This window comes from Platalea leucorodia (genome assembly GCF_965183815.1).
Source record: "Platalea leucorodia genome assembly, chromosome: 6".
NCBI lineage: Eukaryota > Metazoa > Chordata > Aves > Pelecaniformes > Threskiornithidae > Platalea > Platalea leucorodia.
Window position 1 is genome coordinate 78,380,676 of NC_138828.1, and position 18,316 is coordinate 78,398,991.

Below are 18,316 nucleotides of genomic sequence, written 5' to 3' on the forward strand. Positions count from 1 at the left end.
GATCTTAAATGAGATCTTATAATGTGTATGGCAGGTGCCTTGTGGCTTAACTGTCGTGTCCTATTTTGTAGAGTTTCAAGGTTACTTGTAACTGCTATAGCGTGTGCTTAGAGTGGCAGAAATCGGATGTGCTTGAAGCATAGTCAACATAGAGCCTCACTGGAAATTATTCATTAGTGCACAATAATAAAATTGATCCAGAGGTTGAGACTCCTGATGTGCTCTAAATATTTAAAATGTAAACTTAGTGTGTGATTTTTTTTTTCCCCTTCCGTCCTTTCAGCTTTTAATTAGAGTTTACTTTTGCATGATAGCTTGCCCAAGCAGGTTTTTTGAGAATGTTATTCACTGTACTTTTTTGAAGAATACTACCTGAATGAAAATATGGACTTCAAGATTTCAAAGTGATTGTATACTGCTAAGTGCTTGATGCATAGTGTTCATTGTGTTAAGCATTTAAAAATATTATTTGGATGGGGTAGCCCTTGTAACTTGCATGCATGTTACTATAGAACCAGAAATCGTTTTCAGTTGAATTTTCAAGGCTTGTTAAAATTGCATGTCCCAGAGCAAAAACCTTGCTTTTTTTATCTTGTAAAGCTCATGTAGCTGGCACAGGAGGGTGTGTTTTCAGGACATGCAAGAGTGCAGTTGGGTTGGCAAATCGCTCTTACGCTTGTTAAATTTAAGTACTTTGTACTTGTGTTGTGTACCAAGTCAGGTGAGTATGAATGGATTAATGGGATTTAATATGATACAGAAATACTTAACTTTGCAGTGGAGTGTGTTTAACTTCTATACTCACCTCAAATTTATAACTAAAGAATATATTCACTCTATATTGAAAAATACTATTCTGTTCTAAAATAACTGAATTCCTTCTGCTGTCCCCTCTCCTAGGGAGAGGACACACCTCCTGCAGAGTTCAAATAACCGTGTGAAGAAGTAAGAATTTTCTGTCCTCTCTGTTACTGAGCCCAAGTTGCTTTAAGTGCGGGAAGCATAGACCCCAGGTAGTTAAGTAGTGATTAATGATCTTAAGTGTCTTGAGTGTACTGGAATGAACTTAATTGATCCCCATCTTTTGAGGAGCTATTAAATTTTTCCTTGAGATCCAAACTATTTGGTTGCTGCCTTACCCCTGAAAAAACCCTGTTCTAAATTCTGGTTAGCTCACCTCTTCACCGTGGTGTTTTGAGCTCTGCAGGAGGTGTCCTCTCCCTGGAAGAGTGGACAGCAGAAAGAATTCAGTCGTTTTGAGATAAATGAACTCCTCAAGCCAACAGGGTACCTGGCTGTCAAGTGTAATGTTTTTGTTGCGTGTTGTAGTGATGCAGTCTGATTCAAAACCAATTTGGTTAAACTTCAGGGTACATTTAGATCTAGTAAGAATGTCATACTCTTGACTGTTTAAGGGAAGGTAGGAGGAATCCTCATGTAAATGCTACTTGGAATTCCCAAAGTATGCATCCACTTCTTAACAGCTAAAGACTTTGAATCCCACCTTTAGCTTGAGTGAAGTATAACACAAACTTGTTCAAATGGCCTCCAAACATTTGTAGTGGACCTAAGCCAGCATGTTTTTGTGAAAATACAGCAATTGTAGAAAAACAGTGAACTATTTGAAATGGTCAAGGAAGTTTGCATACATGTCATGTTCCTAGCAGAAGCATTTTATCAAGGGTGATACCACTCCAAATTAGGAGGAGTTAACACTGAACAAGTTAATGTCAGTGACCTTGTAGGCTAGTATTGGTGTGTTTATTCTAACTAGCTTCAGGAGACAGTGATTTGTTTGTGGCTGTTTAAAGAGCACATATATATTTGTGTGTATATATTTAATATAGAGAGAAATATGTTATAAAAATAAATATATATAAAAAGGCTTTTCTGTACCTTTCCCCTGTGCTCTGCTTTTGGAGGCCTTGACATGAAGCATGTTGCTGAACGGTAGTCATCATGAGGACTGAAGTAATACTGTTCAAAATGCTAAGTAGCAGTAACAAACTTATTGAGGTTAAAAAATACTTCTATTGTATGACCCGTTTTTTCAAAGTCACATTCTAAGTTAAAACTACCTTGAGGCTTTTGGAGAATTGTTTTTAAAATCAAGGGTTGAAGATAAACTCAGACTTTACTTACAGATTACTAGCTGCCTAACTAGGATAAATTGCAAATGTCCTAATGGTTTCTGATTTTTGCCAATACATGATTTGATATAGCTAGAACCAGATGTGGATCGCTTTAACATAGGCTTACTATGTAAGAATATTGGCTGAGAAAGGGTTTCAGCGTTGGAGTTGTGGATCACAATTGCTTAGACCCCTTCCAGGCCCTGGTGTGGAGGGGGAGAGATCTCTGTATGGATTAGGAAATAAATGGAGTTTGTACAGACCCTTCTGACTTGCCAGAGTTCCCTTCACTGGCATCCAGCCATCTCTCAAATGGGTATGGACTTGAGAGTTAATCACAAAGTCCTTTCTTTGTGATCACTGATTTTTAAGGACAGATAACCGTCGTCTTTCCATTGCCATCTGGTGTGTAAGGGAAGGGTGGATGGGCAGATCCTAACAACCCTTATCCTGGCTCTTTTTGCCATCTTCTCCAATTGCTTTCTGAGACTCCCATTCCTGTGTCTCTTAGTCCTGTCTTATGCATATTTAGCATGATTATGCATTATGTGCTACCTACTAAGGTGTAAACTTTGTAAAAGGAGTAAGGTAGGTTACACCTTCCAAATCTGTATTAAAGTGCATGGTTAAATGTAAGACCGATACTGAGTGTAAACAAGTGAGCATCCTTGCCCATATGCAAGTTAGATGCTTTGGTACAATGCTTGCAACAAGCTGCATTTTGAAGACTTCCAGATCCTCTAATTACATTCCTGGTTCATCACCAGTATTAATTTGTTCTTGTGTTGTAATGTATTTGCAGGTTATGCAACAGCCTTAGGGAATTGAACGACAAGTTGCAAGCTTAGATTTTGCTCTTAAACATACTTGGCAATAGCTCTTAAATTTACTGCGACAGTTACTGTATATCTTGGCTTTTGTCCGTGTGCTTTATATGGCCACTGAAAGTATTGCAGACTTTGATCCTCTCCTTTGAACATTTTTTATTGAACTCCTCTCAGTTGAGGCAGACTGTCCTTTGAAATGTGTCCTGGCAAAGCAGCACAGATTTGGAGCTTTTCCCCTTGAGAGGGGCAGACCGCTCGGCACATCAGTTGGTAGCAGCCACGGAGCTTTGTCTGGCAGATGGGGCGCAGCGGTCGCTGCTCGGGCGTATGGAGATGCCTCTCACCAGGAGCAGACTTCAGCATCCTGGCTCTGATCCTGGGAGTGGCCTGAATCTGTATCACGTAGCCAAGTAGCCCTTCCATCTACCTGGCAGTTTGTTGTACTTGCTGTTAGAGGTGCTGTGCCCTGTTCTCTCCACTGAAAAAAGGGGTAGAGTGGAAGGAAGCATCCCAAGGGCTGCTATTCCTTCACACTCTAAAAATACTGTCACATAATGCCAGTGCCAAATGAATGTTGTATTACTCAATAATATTGATTGCTTGAAAGTTTCAAAGTCCTTAGGACTCTTTGTTGGAACCCGTTATAATGGCTGTATGTTTGTCTGTTGTGCATTTGTAGAATCTAATTTTGACCTATGTGCTACATGCTGGGATTTCTTCTTGGTTTTTGCTGCATGTCTTCTACTTCCCAGGAATGCTTGACTTGCGCTGCAAGCCCTAGTAAACCAGCTTGCAACCCTTACTGCTGCTGCCCTTTGCAAAGAGTAAGAACTCCATGAGTTCATTTTACATGAGTTTTCTGCCTTGCTCTAAAGAAAAATTTCTTAATCTGACACAATTAACAGTAACGCGTTCAAATATTTGTGCTACTGTTTTGGGTAAAAGGAAACTTGTGACTCAGGACGATAAGATGAATATATTGCTGCTATCAAGTGCGTTTCTGAGAACTTAATCAGTATGCAAGTACCCAAAGCCTTGCTTCCCTTGGAATTCAAGGAACTGGCAACCCCTTTGCTCTGTTGCTCTTGTCATGCTGCACAGGCCACCGGTGTTCTGTCCCATACTAAAAGCAGAATATAAATGTAAGCTTGAAGAGGTAATTTGATGTTTGGGGGAGCTTTTGACTGGGTGGCAGCTGCAGCTTGAAACACCTCATCTCGCAGAGGCAAGGTGCCTGCAGCAGCTGCTTGTGATTCGTGTCTTCTAACAGCAGCCTGGCCTGGCAGAATGGACTTGTGACAAAATGTGTGGGTCTAATGAGGGTGAAACTTGGCAACTATTGCCCAGAAAAGCACTGCTAGGAGTGTGAACGCTTTTCAGATGGCTTAATGCAGTTATTGATCCGTTGTTTCTTTGCAGGTCATAACCTTTTTTGTGTGAAACACATTGCCCCTTGCATTAAAAAAACAACTCTTCAGTTTTGTAGCCAAAGACAACATATACTGTTGCATCAGCCCAAGACTGTCCCAAGTCAGCAATTTTGATTCCCAAAACATGATTAGGAGGATTGCTGCATGATAAATATTCAGTGTCATCCTTACTTGTGCTTTGGTTTAGGCTCTGTGGATTCTTTTAAATGGATAAGGAAGAGGGAACTGGATAAAAGTATGTTCTTGCCTAAGCAAGGGAACAAACTAGAAAAACAGATGGTGCTAAAAATAGTTTATTACCAAGGTCTAAATATGGCTCTGATTTTTTTCCTTATAAATAATGCAGCTATAAATCCTGCTAGATATCAATAAGTATTGAATTAACTCCAAACTGAGTGTTACAGAACCTTTTGGCAGCTTTCCAAGCTTGGTGTTGCCCTTCATTCATAGGATCAACATTTAATTCCTGAAACGGGGGAGACCTGAAGAATTCATCCTCTTTGAATGGAAACATAGACGCAGAGAGCTTGAATGAGTAGCTACAGGCTAAGACATCCCATTGCAATGGAAGGGGAGCCGTGCTTGATGAGTTCCTGCTAGGTCGCAGCCAGGATGAATCTCCTCCTTTCTTTGCTGCAACGCATGAACAATCAAAGGCTCCTTTTTTATCTATTGTTGCCACGGAGGGCGTCCATTTAAAGTTCAAATTCCAGCAGGCTTGGGAAGAAGGAAAGGAGATGGGAGTAGGCTGGGCTGGGAGATGATAGGCAAGCATCAAAAGTGAGCTGAAGACAAGCCAGCACTTTGTCCTGTGACAGGACCGACCAGGCTGGGGGTACTTGGTTTTGAATGGATGCCTGGAAGTTTTTTGGAGTAGTGAATGAAACGCTACTGAGGTAGCAGGCGCAGAGAGCATCTGGCGTTTTGCTTTCTTTGCATCAGCAGAGTGGGTCACAATGTGAAATTAGGCCCGAAATGCCATTAATGAAGTGAGCCCTTGTGCTGGAGGTTCCCTGTGCTCTGACAGCAAGGGACTATAAGCCTTGAGGATAGTGAAGGAAAGGAAATCTCATTAAGGATAGAGGTTTCCCCCCCTCCTTTGTAAATGGCATTCTGTAACAAATGGCTTGCAAATAGCTGGAGCTTCTCAGAGCTGTTCGGCACTGCGTTGCTTTGTTAGACCTGAAAATAGCTTGGTATGTTTATGGTACTTTTCTGTAAGCGGTGTGCTAATAAGGCAGCTCAATACCTGCTGCAGATTTGCTTTTCCTTTCTGGCAAGTTCCTGTATGTACAAGTAAGTATTCGTTGTTGAAAGAGCTAATGAGTACCAGACCAGCTGCATTTGACATTATGAGAAAAGGGGCCATCTATTAACTCACAAGCCAGGTTTCAGCCAGCTGTGGATATTTTGTTTTTTAATTATTACTTAGCCTGTCATAAAATTGGATTATGCTAAAATTATTGGTGATGTTGTTTGGAATACAATACAATATTGAGTTAAGAGCTATGGTTCAGTGTTATATATAGGGTACTTACAGTTAATGTGCCTAAGCTGCACCAGAGGGTTTAAAGAGAGGTGAGAGCACTTTTCTCAGGTTTTACCATCTGGGTTTTGGCAGGTGGCAGGGGATTAGGTTTTTTCCCTTGCTTTAAATGGCAAGAGATGGTGGCTAGCAGAAGAGTTGAGTAGTGTTTAATCACTGATATGGGAACTTTTTTCCACATTTCTTGGCAAAAAATGAAATCCCAATTTAATTTTTTAAAACTTATTAGAAATGGAGTTATACCTCTTTGAGTTTAACTTAGGGTAGTTTTGGGAGAGGAGGTTCTCTTAATATTCAGTATTCTTGTAATAACATGGTAATCAAATCAATAGATTAGTGCATCTTTATAGTACCAGGTTGGAAGAACTCTTTTCGTTCTGAAACTAGGCCTTGGTCTTCCATACTCTGAATATTATCTGTTGTGAAACTTCCCTTGCTTTTTGATAGTCACTTTCTGACTTGATGCATCATCTTCTGCAGGAGACCTAAACCAAACTGATTCACCTGAGGTTTTTCTCTACAGAGAGGTTTATTAAAATCACTTTGGGAAGTCTTAATTTTAACTGTCACTTTGTCTTTTGTTAATCTTGCATTGCAGAGATCAGTTCCTGCTGCATGCGGATGCTGCTACATAGGTGTGATAAAAGCAAAACAGATGTCTCAAGCATGTGAAAATGAACCGATTTAAATTTATCTGCATTAATTAGAGATGTCAATTTGTTCTTCCATTAGGATGGGAAATATTGACTTGTTTACATGCTCTTTTCCAAGTATACACAAACTGAAGAGATGTTTGTGTGGGGTTTTTTAAGTTGCTATTAGAAGCAACTTTTAATGGAGTACAGTTATAAGCAGATGTTTTCTGCGTAAGTCATCTGGGAGGTGATTGTGTGGTGTTAAGGTTAGCTGCAGATAATCAAATATCTGATCTGTTCATATACTTGAAAATACTCAGTTCTTTATATGCTGACAATGACATGTGCTTCTACAGTAAAACTTAAGTATTACCAGAAATTGAATTTTAAATAAATGAGACTTCTGATGAGTTTCCTGATTTCAGTTTTCATTATAGTAGTAACCATGTGACTAAAACTTAAAAGGCTTTTATGGTATGCTAGGAAGCTTGCAAGATGTGTTGCAAATAAACAAATTTGACTCTTTAAAACAAAGTGTGTGTAATACTTGAATGTATAGCTTTTTCATGCAGACTCTGATATTGCAAAAGAGGAAATCTGAAGTTGACCATACAGTGAGAAGCGGAGCTCAGTTTTAGTGTTACCACAATGCTTTAGGATTTTGAATGTTGACTCTGTCTTACATAGAAGTTGCTTATACTTTGTTTCTCTTCTGACTTGGTATGATGTATTTTAAAACATGTATTGTTGTTTTTCAGTGCAGCTGAAGGATAAAGGACCACATATGTGGTTTCCTGACTTAACTTTTTTTGAAAAAAAAAAAAAACAAAAAAAAAACAACAAAAAACCATAATGAGCATCAACTGGTGAAGTGTTGTCAGCTTTGGGATTTGAACCAATAAACAAACTTGTCCAAATGGTATCTACAGAACAGAAGTTTTAGCAGAAGTTGACTCAGTATTAAAAAAATCTATAGCAGGCTTGCCACTTGATGTCAAGAGCACTTCCTGAGCCACCCAGTTTCAGAAATGTTCAGAATGGTCCAAAATCAGGTACTAAACTAGAAAAATGTGGTACATGTATTAGAGATTGAAGGTGAACAGTACTAATTCTGTTCTTTCTAAACAAATGTGTTGTGTTCAACTTCACTTGTCTCTGGAAATAATTAGTGGCAAGAGTCCACGTACAGTTTGAATTAATGCTCCTACAAGAATTTATTGTTAAATTGTGTTTTTTTGCATCAAGTTGAGCAAAAGATTCCTAACAGCGCTTGTGCTTTGTCTGCACGTGTATATAGCCATGCGTGCTTGTGTGCACTCGTATAACAAGATCTTAAGGCTTTGTTTTGGACAAGTATTTCTGTAGTGGAAAATTGGTCTGAAGAAGGGGAAACTGTTCCCAAGCTGAGGTTGTGTTTCTCGCTCTCTCCCATCCCCCTTCCCTGGCAGAAGTAAACTTTATGGCCCAATTATAGAATCCCTTAAAATGCTGGTTATGATGGAGTGCCAGCATAACCCAATAATATAGGTGAGGCTGACATCTGTCAGTAACTAATGAGGGTAGCCTTAAAATCAGGATTTGGAGTTTACTTCTCTAATTTCTTATAAATTTGACCCATTGTATCAACTTCATATTTGACCTGAGGATAAAAAAAAAAAAATGAACATGCTAGAATTTTAAGAGAACTTGGTACATGGATGTACTCTGCAAAAATCAGTGCGTATGTGATTCAGTTGTGAAAGTAATTGTTTGCAGCTCACAGCAAAGTCATGAAGGAATAAGACCTTGGCTAAACTGCTTAGGAATAGAAGTTCTCTATAAAAATAGATGACACATAAATGGCAGGAAATGAAGCCACAAGGGTCAAATCCTGTCCTGTGTTACACTAGTGCATAATCAGTCAGCTTAAACCCTGTTACTTGAGAACGGTTTGGCATGGTAAAGTGGACTTCAAAACGTGACTAATTATTAGGAGCTTTGTGGAAGCGCAGCTACAGCTTTTTCCTCTTCTTGTTTGAATACATTTAGTTAGAAATCTAGAAACACCTACTAAAACTCTTGGGTTTGGAGGTGACTTTTGTGTTTATGTTGTTTCAGAGCTGATTGCAGTAGGCAAGTCTGTTAATTCCTCTGTCAGAGGAATAAGATATTAGAAGGCTTTGGCTACCCAGGATGGTCTCTTTGGTTTTGGATCCTGAATGCTGAATACTGAGAGATAATACTGCAAGTAATGATATTCTTAAACAGTTTTCTTGCACTGTTCAGGAATATGAACATTTTAAGCAACTGTGAAGTAGTTAGTATATGGCTATGTGAAGGGATGTGTGTGTAGCTCATGTTAATGTGAGCGTGCTTCCTTATTTCCCAATTTGAGGTGCAGAAATTTAGATGCATCTTTCTAAAATCTGCATGAATTAGACATTATTTAAACTAACGCTCTATAAACTAATTTTTTCATATTATTAATGAAGCTGGTAATATGCACTTTAAGTTGTTTGTTGTTTCCGGAGCCTGTGTTTCTTTTCTGAAGGGAAAGGTAAAAGTTCTTGAATCGGAAAAGATGGAACAACCCTGGCAAAACATGAATCGCTTCTGCTGGGAGAGAACACGTGCTTACATTGTTTCCCTCTGTGCCCTTCTACTACAAAACCAGATGTGTTCATCATCCCCGTATGAACACAAATGGTGCAGCGGTTTGTTCATCACACCATCACTCGTTAAGGCACTTGGCTGATGTGAATTTGCCAGACTGAAGCCTCTCATCCTTGTGCAGCTCGAGCACAGTAGAGGCCCAGTTCCACACTGTCCAGCTCTTTGGTTTATCCATAAGGTGGATAAATCCACTATCCATATTAGAGATGTGCTTAGGGTCAAGCAGGGAGTAGGAAAATAACTAGATAAAGGTGTGCAAAGACAGCTGTTTCCCTTAAGGCAGAGCGATTGCTTTGGTCCTGCAAGAGACCCCAGCCTGCTGCTTAAGCGAGAACAGAGCTAGAACCCATCTTCCCGGCCACTCTTCCTGCTATTTCAGTGCCCTTTTGAGTCTTTTCTCTGTGGTGCTTCTTTCCCTCTGAGGAAACCTCTTTTCTAATGCATCAGTGCATCAGATGAACACTGCTGCTGGATCTAGTAGTTGTCTTGTTTGGCTTAATCTTCTTTCTCCCTGGCCAAAGTCTTGTACTGTATTATTCAGCTGAACAAAGCAGATGTCATCATGTTCCAGTTTGTTTGACACTATATTGATTATCAGCCAGTTCAGAACAGTTAAATCTACTGTGTGAGCCTCTTCTCTTTCAGTTAATGGAATAATTCATAGCATCTGTAGGTATTTATGCTTGCTGGACTGGTACTAAGAATAGTTGAAACTTTTTTACTTAATTACATGCAGGTGAAATAGGTAGGCCTGATGTTTGTAGAATGTAATTCCACAGTCTCATAATAAAAGTTTGCCTGATTTATACTTACTGAAACAAGAAAGCTAAAAGGTTGCAGTTCACAGATCCGCTGAACTGAAAAATGCAAGATGCCAACATCTTATTTAAAATTTTATGCTGTGAACTTTTAAAAATGCAGTTTAATGTTGGCCTGGGTTTTTATAAGGGGAAAATTGCCATATATGTTCACCCCCTTCATGTTAGTATTGATGTTGAATCATATTCTTGACTGTATTGCATTAAGTACTGTATTAACTCACTTAGCTTCCAATTTGTCTTTAAAAACAAACAAACAAAAAAGTTAACCCCTGTGATGAATGGTCCTGGACTTGTGGAAACTGCTAAACCCCAACACCTGAGTTTCGTGTAAGTGTACGTTAGCTCTGCAGTAAACTGCCCTATCTGACAAAAATTTAATTTAGAAGGGAATGAATAAAAAACAGTAATAGTGTTTTGTCTGCTTAAATTCAGTTTAGAGAAACACCTTTAGACTGACAAACTTTTCTTTAATATGCTGAAACTCCTTAGTTTTGTATGTTGGAACTTAATTGAGCACATGCACGCATGTGGGGGGTGCGCTAACAGCTCTGAGGGGGCCTGTGGGTCTTCTCAGTGGTTTAGATGATCTTTGCAAACCACTACAAGGAAAAGATGTGGAGAGGATATTTAGTTTGAATGTGATATTTGATTTCATATGTGGAGTGTCTATCGTGAATAATTTTTATGTTTGACTTCGGGGCAAGGGGGAAGCAGGTATTTGGGTTAAACTTAATCCATGGTGGTTGTAATCCCTGCTGTATCTGGGATCTGCCATGCCTGTGACTTCACGCATGGCTACTTGGAATTTGGTGTGATAGCAATGATTTTAATTGGGTCTTAGAAAGTTTCCTAGCTAAATGAGCAGGCTGCTGTACAGATCTGAAGTCTGCAGTGCCTGAATCTGTTCCCAAAATCTCCCCACCGGTGTGGGTGACCAATGTCTGTGGACCACAGTGGTGCTCAGGCAGAGAACTGGACCCCCAGTCCCCATCAGTCTTTGTGCATTTTGTTTTTCTCATTTGTAGACTTGAACTATTCCAATGGTTTCTATCAGTTATTTCACACGATGAACAGCCTTGTATTCTTGCATATGTGAGTATAATTAGACAAATTCAGCATTTCACTTAAATATTTCTATTTCATTAAGCCATAATGTTTTTCAACTAGTAGCACTGAATAAAAAGCCAAATTAAATCACAAGTTCTTACAGCTCATAAACAAAACTTATAAGGATTCTGTGGCACAATTTAGAATATACGCATAGAAATCTAGGCCAATAAATAGATCAACTTTCATGGTAGACTACACCAGAAGACTGCATGTTTAAATCTAGAACAGTCTGGCTAGTGGAAGATGAAAGCCTGTTACTTCATGATGCTGTTTAGCATCTGATGTGAAATGAGTTGATGTCAGTTTACTTCTCTTCCTGGGCACCTACATCTAAAAAATTAAAATAACCTTTGAAGATACAGCAGAGACAAAGTAGTGAACAACTTTCATTTCAAGTCATAGCCATATTGCTGCACGTCAGCTTGTATTGATTTTTAACTAGGTCTTTGGCTTTGCAAATAGGATTTACCTTATTTGACTACAAGAACTGCAGCAGTAATTTTATCTCCGATGTAAGGAATGGTTATTATAGTTGTGTCTAATTATGTGGCAAAATGGTAGAGTTTGCTCTTTCTCATTCATATCTAGTATTCCATGGTTTTTCTGCTTCCTAGTTATAGGTGATGAAATAAGCATTGCATTTTTTAATGTAAAAATACATGGCAAATTTCAGGAAAATGAGGGATAACTGCAGAGCTATAAAAAGCAAACAGCATGTTTGATTCCCAAAGTGAATTTGGTCAGAGATTAGATTTTGCCCATGAAGGTGTCAGGAATTTTCCAGGGATTTGATTCTCTTTCCACAAAATACATAACCAAGTAGTTAACAAAAACCATTTTTATTTTGTAGCTTAATGCAAGAAAAAAAAATACTTGGTTTCTTTCAAATGCATAGTTTAAAAATCCGCAGTGGTTTTTGACCTGAAGTATTTTTTAGACACTTGAATTTAAAAACTTGAGGTATTTCTATATTTTTGATTTCTCATTGGAGCAGGGAGAGATTCTTTCCCAGTTAACTTTGTTTTTTAACTTTTAGAGTATATTAGCAAGCCTCAAGCGCATACAACATTATGAAGAATACTATATTGTTTTCCTCCTGTCAGCACTACTTCATACCGATGAAGCAGTATTTCTTCTCAACTGCAAGCTTCTTAAAGCTAAGGTTATCTGTGAACACTGAAGTGTTCACAAAGTGCTCAGTGCTATTCAAAACAAGTCGAAGTCAAAAGCCAAGAGCTTTACTCCACAGAAAAGTTAATAGTTTGTTACATAAACGCTGCATTTTCCTTACTATTTTTCACTTTATGCATAGTAGAAAATGCAGGGATTAGGACTGTGATGGGAAATTTTTTAATCTATACAACCAGCTGAGCTTTCTAATGATTTATGATAAACACTGTACATGTCTCCAACTTGAATTGTTACAGGTAATGATATTAATGACAGTAATGAGATGCATGAAGTAAAAATTCAGTTTACAGAGAGCAATGCTGTTCACATCTCTTTGTGGTGGGATGTGATGCCAGTCAAGTGATGGTATGTTCATAAGGCAGTTTTTAACGTGATCCAATGAGCTGCTTAGGACCAGTTTTTTTGTGACTGTTCTTATAATTTAAAGTCCTTCCTTAAGTTTCCCTCGGCTTCATTAAATGAAGTCTCTTCAATGTAATGAGTTTGTATCAAGGTTGGACTTCGTTATTGTTGAGGCAAAGCTGTAACCGCTTTGGGGATAGGTTAGTGTCTGAGATAGGAACACATCGTGCTGTATGTGGTGCTTCTGATCTAAAACTTAACTGTAGTATGAGTAGCCAACAGTAAAGGCATTTGGTTTTGAGCCAGTCTAATCTATAGGAAACATAAGTCCAGGAAGTGAAATAAGGACCTGTGAAGCCCTCAAAGTGAAATGCAGCCCATCTAACTTGCTCCTTCCCCATCTCCAGCGGCTGGCTAGGTACAAGGAAGCAGCAGAAAAAGCCATGTGTTGGTCCATGCTTGGGCTGCCTCTTCAGTGTTTTATGCTTAGATTGGTTGCTGATATTCCAGGATCTCCTCATCGTGAGGACAACTGCATCACCCACATCTTTCATATCCCTGGTAGATACCTTAACAGTCAAGAAACCCTATGTGCTGGTATCACTTAAAGCAGCATCTCTGGTATTGTGCAGTCATAGGCAAAAGTCTCAAGATGGGACAGAAAGCAAGCCAGATAACTAGTCTAATTAGTCTGATGAATTCCCTCTCTTCCTAAGCCTATGGCTTCAGGGAGCAGCCCATCCTGTCGTGATGACTAGTGCTGAGAAGCAGTAGGATGGGCTTCAGGGCTTTTGGTGGTTTCAGGCTTCCTCTGCTCCTCGCTTCGTGCCAGCTGCTGCAGCTGCACCTCTTCAGAGCAGCTGTATCTTCCACCCCCATTCAAAACGGAGGGGGAAAATGGGTGGACTTGGTGTATGATGGGGGCATGGGGAAGAAGCATGAGAACTGCTGCTCCCATTATACACTAGGTTTTCATGCACATAAATGACTTATTTTTTTCCCTTGACTACTGTAGCAAATGCTCTAGTTTTGTTAGTAAAACAAAAACAACCTTTTTATTGCTTTTTATATTTGGAAAGTGATGTATTATGGGTTTCTGAACTGGAGGTTTAGTAAAGAGTACAGACATTAGCTTCCTTTCAAGCTACTCTGGGCCTTTCTTGTTTGCTTTGTATGGCAAGGGTCTAGAGAGATTTCTTTTATTTCCTTCCCTGCCATTGTTTTCGGTACAAAGTTTTTTTTTTCTTAATATTCAGACATTTTATCGCCTCGCTTCTTTTAAAACTCGGAGTTTCTTTTTTTTCTTTTTTCCATCACACAAAAGAATACTTTTAGCTGATTGAGTTCTATCCATTGCCAACTGTGGACTCTTTTGTCTTGTTAGTCCAGCATCCTTTATAAAATGAGGACCATTGAGCAAGTACTCGCAGGCTCCCCACTGAGCACAATTGTGCTTGAAAGGTGTGGTACAGTACCAGTGTAACATGTAAAGCTGCAGTTTAGAGGGCTTGAATGCATTGCAATTTCTACCTTTTGCTTTGTGAAAGAAGTGGGATTGTGCTGTGAGATAATAAATCCACCTATTTTTAGTTCAGCACGGTTGTGACAAGTGGGTGAACAAAGAACCAGTTGAATGCACTTGCTGTTGTGTTGAAACCGGCTAAAAGTTCCCATTCAAGTGGTTTCAGCACAGTACAGCTAACAGGCAATTTTCCATTTATGTACACAAACCTTCTAGAAAGACAGCTGTGTGGTTGGATTAATTTCTAGCAGTAAATTGAATAAAAGATATTTTGAAGGGGGACTCGGGAATTCCTTTCTAAAACATTGAAAGCAAACTTTCAAAACTTTCCTCTATTTGATCCCTTTCCTTCCCAGTACCTACTATAAGATTTAAAGAACTGAAAATAATGTCCCCTATATGGAGATACACAACAGGAAATGTGTTCTTTTTCAAAGCAATGAGATAGAATTAGGACTAAAATATCCTTTAGCACTTTCTAATTCAAAAATATACTGTTTTGCTTTTAAGTAAATATGAGAGAAATTCACACCTCTTAGTCATAAAAAGGAGCTCAAATGTTTGTGCTTGAATAAGCTGTAAATGAGCTATATAGAAATGTTTTGAAAACAGGAATGTATTTTGTATCCAAACTGTTTTCATAGGGGAGTGATATTTGGAATAGAAAACTTATCGATCATACAATGTTACCAGTTTTGTTGATGCTAGTCACCTGCAAAATTGGATGTGGGTTTTAACCATGGCCAGCAAAGACTTTGAATTCTTCCTGGCGGATCTATGATCAACAGTCATGTTTTTTTCTGAAGGTTGATCTTTGGATGCAAGTCTTGGAGTTGCATAAATCAGCTCCTAAATGAAGTGGTCTTTGTGTCTGTCCAAGCAAACTAGATTATCTGTTATAGATCCTTCTGGCCTGAAACCTATGACTTGTTAACTAATCATCCAGTGTATATTATCAGCTATGAAAGTTGTTTGAGCAAGAGAAGAGCTGTATGCAACATAGGCATAACAAACCTCTGATCAGTAGTGAAGAGTGTTGCACTGAAGTGTTTTCATGTGGTGCAGGCCTGGGGAATACTGCTGAAGTGTCTCACTTATGGAGGTACCAACGATGGTGAACCACCACCCCATACCAGTACTGCTGTTCACTCCTCAGCCTAGTTGTGCTGTGATTGAACTCCAAAACTCAAGTGTTTTGCTTTTTACCTTTATGCGAGCTTTCCCTCAAACTTTCTACGCAGATTTGATGTAGGGATATCCAAGGAACTGTATGAACTTGCAGAGTGGCAGTGGACTTGTCTGGAAGATGTTCCATATGTAGTATTGACCCTAAGGGGTCAGGCAAATCACCTGACCTCAGTGAGGTTTCCTCATTCTTCTCTCCTTCATCCAGTTGTATATAGGCAAGGCTGACTGATTCGGATTTATTCTGAATTTGTGAAGTTCTGTTTAAAAATCACCCAAAGGTAGTGGTAAGCCTCTCGTGTGGCTGCTGACGTGCAGTGATGAAGTAGAAAGATTATCCAGTGCTCTGGAAGAGGATGAGGAATGTAGCTTACTGGGAATGTTGCAATGTTCCCATTTCATCTGAATGTGCCAATAAATCTAAAATACTTAAGAAATGACAAATTGGGGGAGGAAACTGAAAATGGGTGTGAAAGTTGGTCTTGTTCCCTGTGGATCTACTTGTAATAAAATAATTGCCATGTGTATGTGAGACTGGAGTCACTTAACCAGTAAGATACTGAAAGCCATCACAACTTTATTCTCCTGGCTCTTACCACTTCTGAGAGGAGCCCTGACTATTTCACCCTCCTCTCACTGTGTGCTTGTATGAGGCAGAATTTAGAAGTTTCTCACGTCTTAAAATCTAACTTCTGCTCTCTATATAGCCTGGTTTTCCTTAGGTGCTGCTTTTGGATTCTAGTCAAGGATCCCTTACGGTGACATGAGGAGTTTAGGCATTTTTTTCCTTTATCTGAGGGACAGAAGTAGCACAGCTACTGAGGTTTTCTTTTCTTTTTTTTTCCCTTCGTCTAAATAAGGGTGAGTGCCCCTCTGTTTTTAATATACTCTTCATAAACTGAGTTCTCAAATTCCTGAACTCTTGTTCAAATGGTACCCAAATGCAAGACAAACTGAGCTGTCTCTGGACTAAGACTATGCCAGTAAAAGCTTGGTTTTCTCCTGCTTTGAGGTTACCCAAATGTGCCATTTGCCTTGCAGACTCTTGCTGTCTCTGAGGTGAGGCCCGAGGGCTCGTTGTCTGCACACTTGGGAACTTTGAGAAATTAATTGTTGACTGGGCTGCAGTGAAGCTGTCTGACCTAAGTGCTGATGTTACCAAATGCTATGCTCTGGATTTGCCAGAAAGCTGATACGTCAAACTGGGCTTCTGTTGCTCCTCATTTAGTTGACTAAAGCTAGGGTTTTGAATCTTTCTGCATAAAGAAGGGGACTGGTAGTTTTTCTCACTAATGGGAATCTACATAGGCAAAATATCTGTGCAAAACCAGATTGTGTAGTAATATTGTTCTTCCTTTTTCTTTTTTCCACATATATGGCACTCTGATTTTGAGTACATACTCTCAATCCATTTGAGAATTTAAGGAATTTATTCTGCTCCTTCTGTACAGTCATGGTTAATATATTCATGTATTTTTTTTAATTGCAGACTTTAAAAAATTCCAAAAGTCTTTGCTCCCTTGACTATGAAGATGATGATGATGACACACAAATGAAGACAATTGTGTCATCCCCATGTGACTCAAATGATCTTATGAACATCATCACCCCTGGTTCCAGTCCGATGAAAGAACAGTTGGATGAAGTAAGGCATCACGGGCCATGCCAAGGTAGCTTCAAAACAAGGGATTATAAGAAAGCGGCTGCAGTATGTGAAAGCGATGAAGACACAAGTGATTGTGAGAGCACCGAAGAAGGCATCTTTCCTCTAGACTGTGGGGACTTGGACCTAGAGCAGATTGAAAACAACTGAGACTCAAAGTTGTGTGCTAGAATCAGAGTTGTTCTAAATTAAAATGATAGAGGATTACCTTTGCCATGCATAATCCATGTCCCTGAATTTCTGTATTGCCTATCTTGGGCCTGTGTTAGAAGAAATGTTTCAGGTGGGGGAAAAACGTGAACCATTGTTACCTGTTTAGTCTATTGATCAATATGTGGATGACAACAAAAAAGTAGGAGGTTAAATGTTATTTTGAACATTAAGGAATAATTTTGATTAAAAATTTCCTAACAGATATTTTGCATTTTTATGGCTTTTACAGTTCTGGAGAAAAAGCATCTCTATTTTGAAATGAATTTTCAGAAGGGCATTCTATAAAACTAAATCTGTCTACAGTGATTCTGGTGCGGGTATATGTTGCTGTTGTTAAAGAGCTTAATGTGAAAAGTGAACTGCATAACGAAATTGGTAATAAACTTTCAGATAGAACTCTTAAATATCTGGTTGACAACTGGTCCAAAATACTTAACTGCCATCTTCAACAGTGTCTGGTTAAAGAAACTTCATAACATGTACAAATGTTCTTTTCATATATTCAGGACTTTTTGATCAAAATATGGTAGTGACCTTAAAGGTTAACATTTTCCATGATTTTACTACTTGAATTGTTTTCTAGCCTGAAGCAATGCTAATTTAGGTGGGATAAAACTGCAAGTAGCTGCCCACCTACTTGGTCATTATGTTTTCTGTGGTTCAAAAGAATGTACAACAAGAGCACTTGAACTTTTAGACAGGGACTTTGTAATGATCAATTCCCCAGGAGGTGATCCCTTCAGCAATACTAGAAGGAAAATAGTCCTTGAATTAAATAAAATGACATTTTGCTTTGCACTTGTGTCTGCTTATGAATTTTACTAGTGGAAAATGTGTAGTCTGTGGCCGATTCGGTAATATGGTACTTAAGTGTAGAATTGGGTGGAGGGGGAGGGCAGCTTTCTGGTCATCTGAAAAAAAAAAAAGTGAAGCCAAGTTAGTCTGGGGAGCTGGGGAGTAGCTCATGCTGGGTCCCAAAAGTGTGTCTCGGTGATTACATACGCTGTAATAATCTCAGAAGTAATACTGTGTTCATTGCAGACTATT

The 18,316-nt window shown here is 39.0% G+C and overlaps 1 protein-coding gene across 2 annotated transcripts in view; it reads left to right on the forward strand.

Annotated features, from left to right (window-relative positions):
• The window catches only part of FAM53A (family with sequence similarity 53 member A), a 76,561-nt gene extending 58,516 nt beyond the window's left edge, over positions 1 to 18,045 (forward strand). For both annotated transcript variants that reach the window (XM_082315991.1, XM_082315992.1), the window contains exon 5: positions 16,883 to 18,045. In XM_082315991.1, the coding sequence (XP_082172117.1) occupies positions 16,883 to 17,206 (324 nt within the window). In that variant the 3' untranslated portion in view covers positions 17,207 to 18,045. The remainder of the gene's footprint in view (positions 1 to 16,882) is intronic.
• Positions 18,046 to 18,316: the final 271 nt, after the last annotated feature.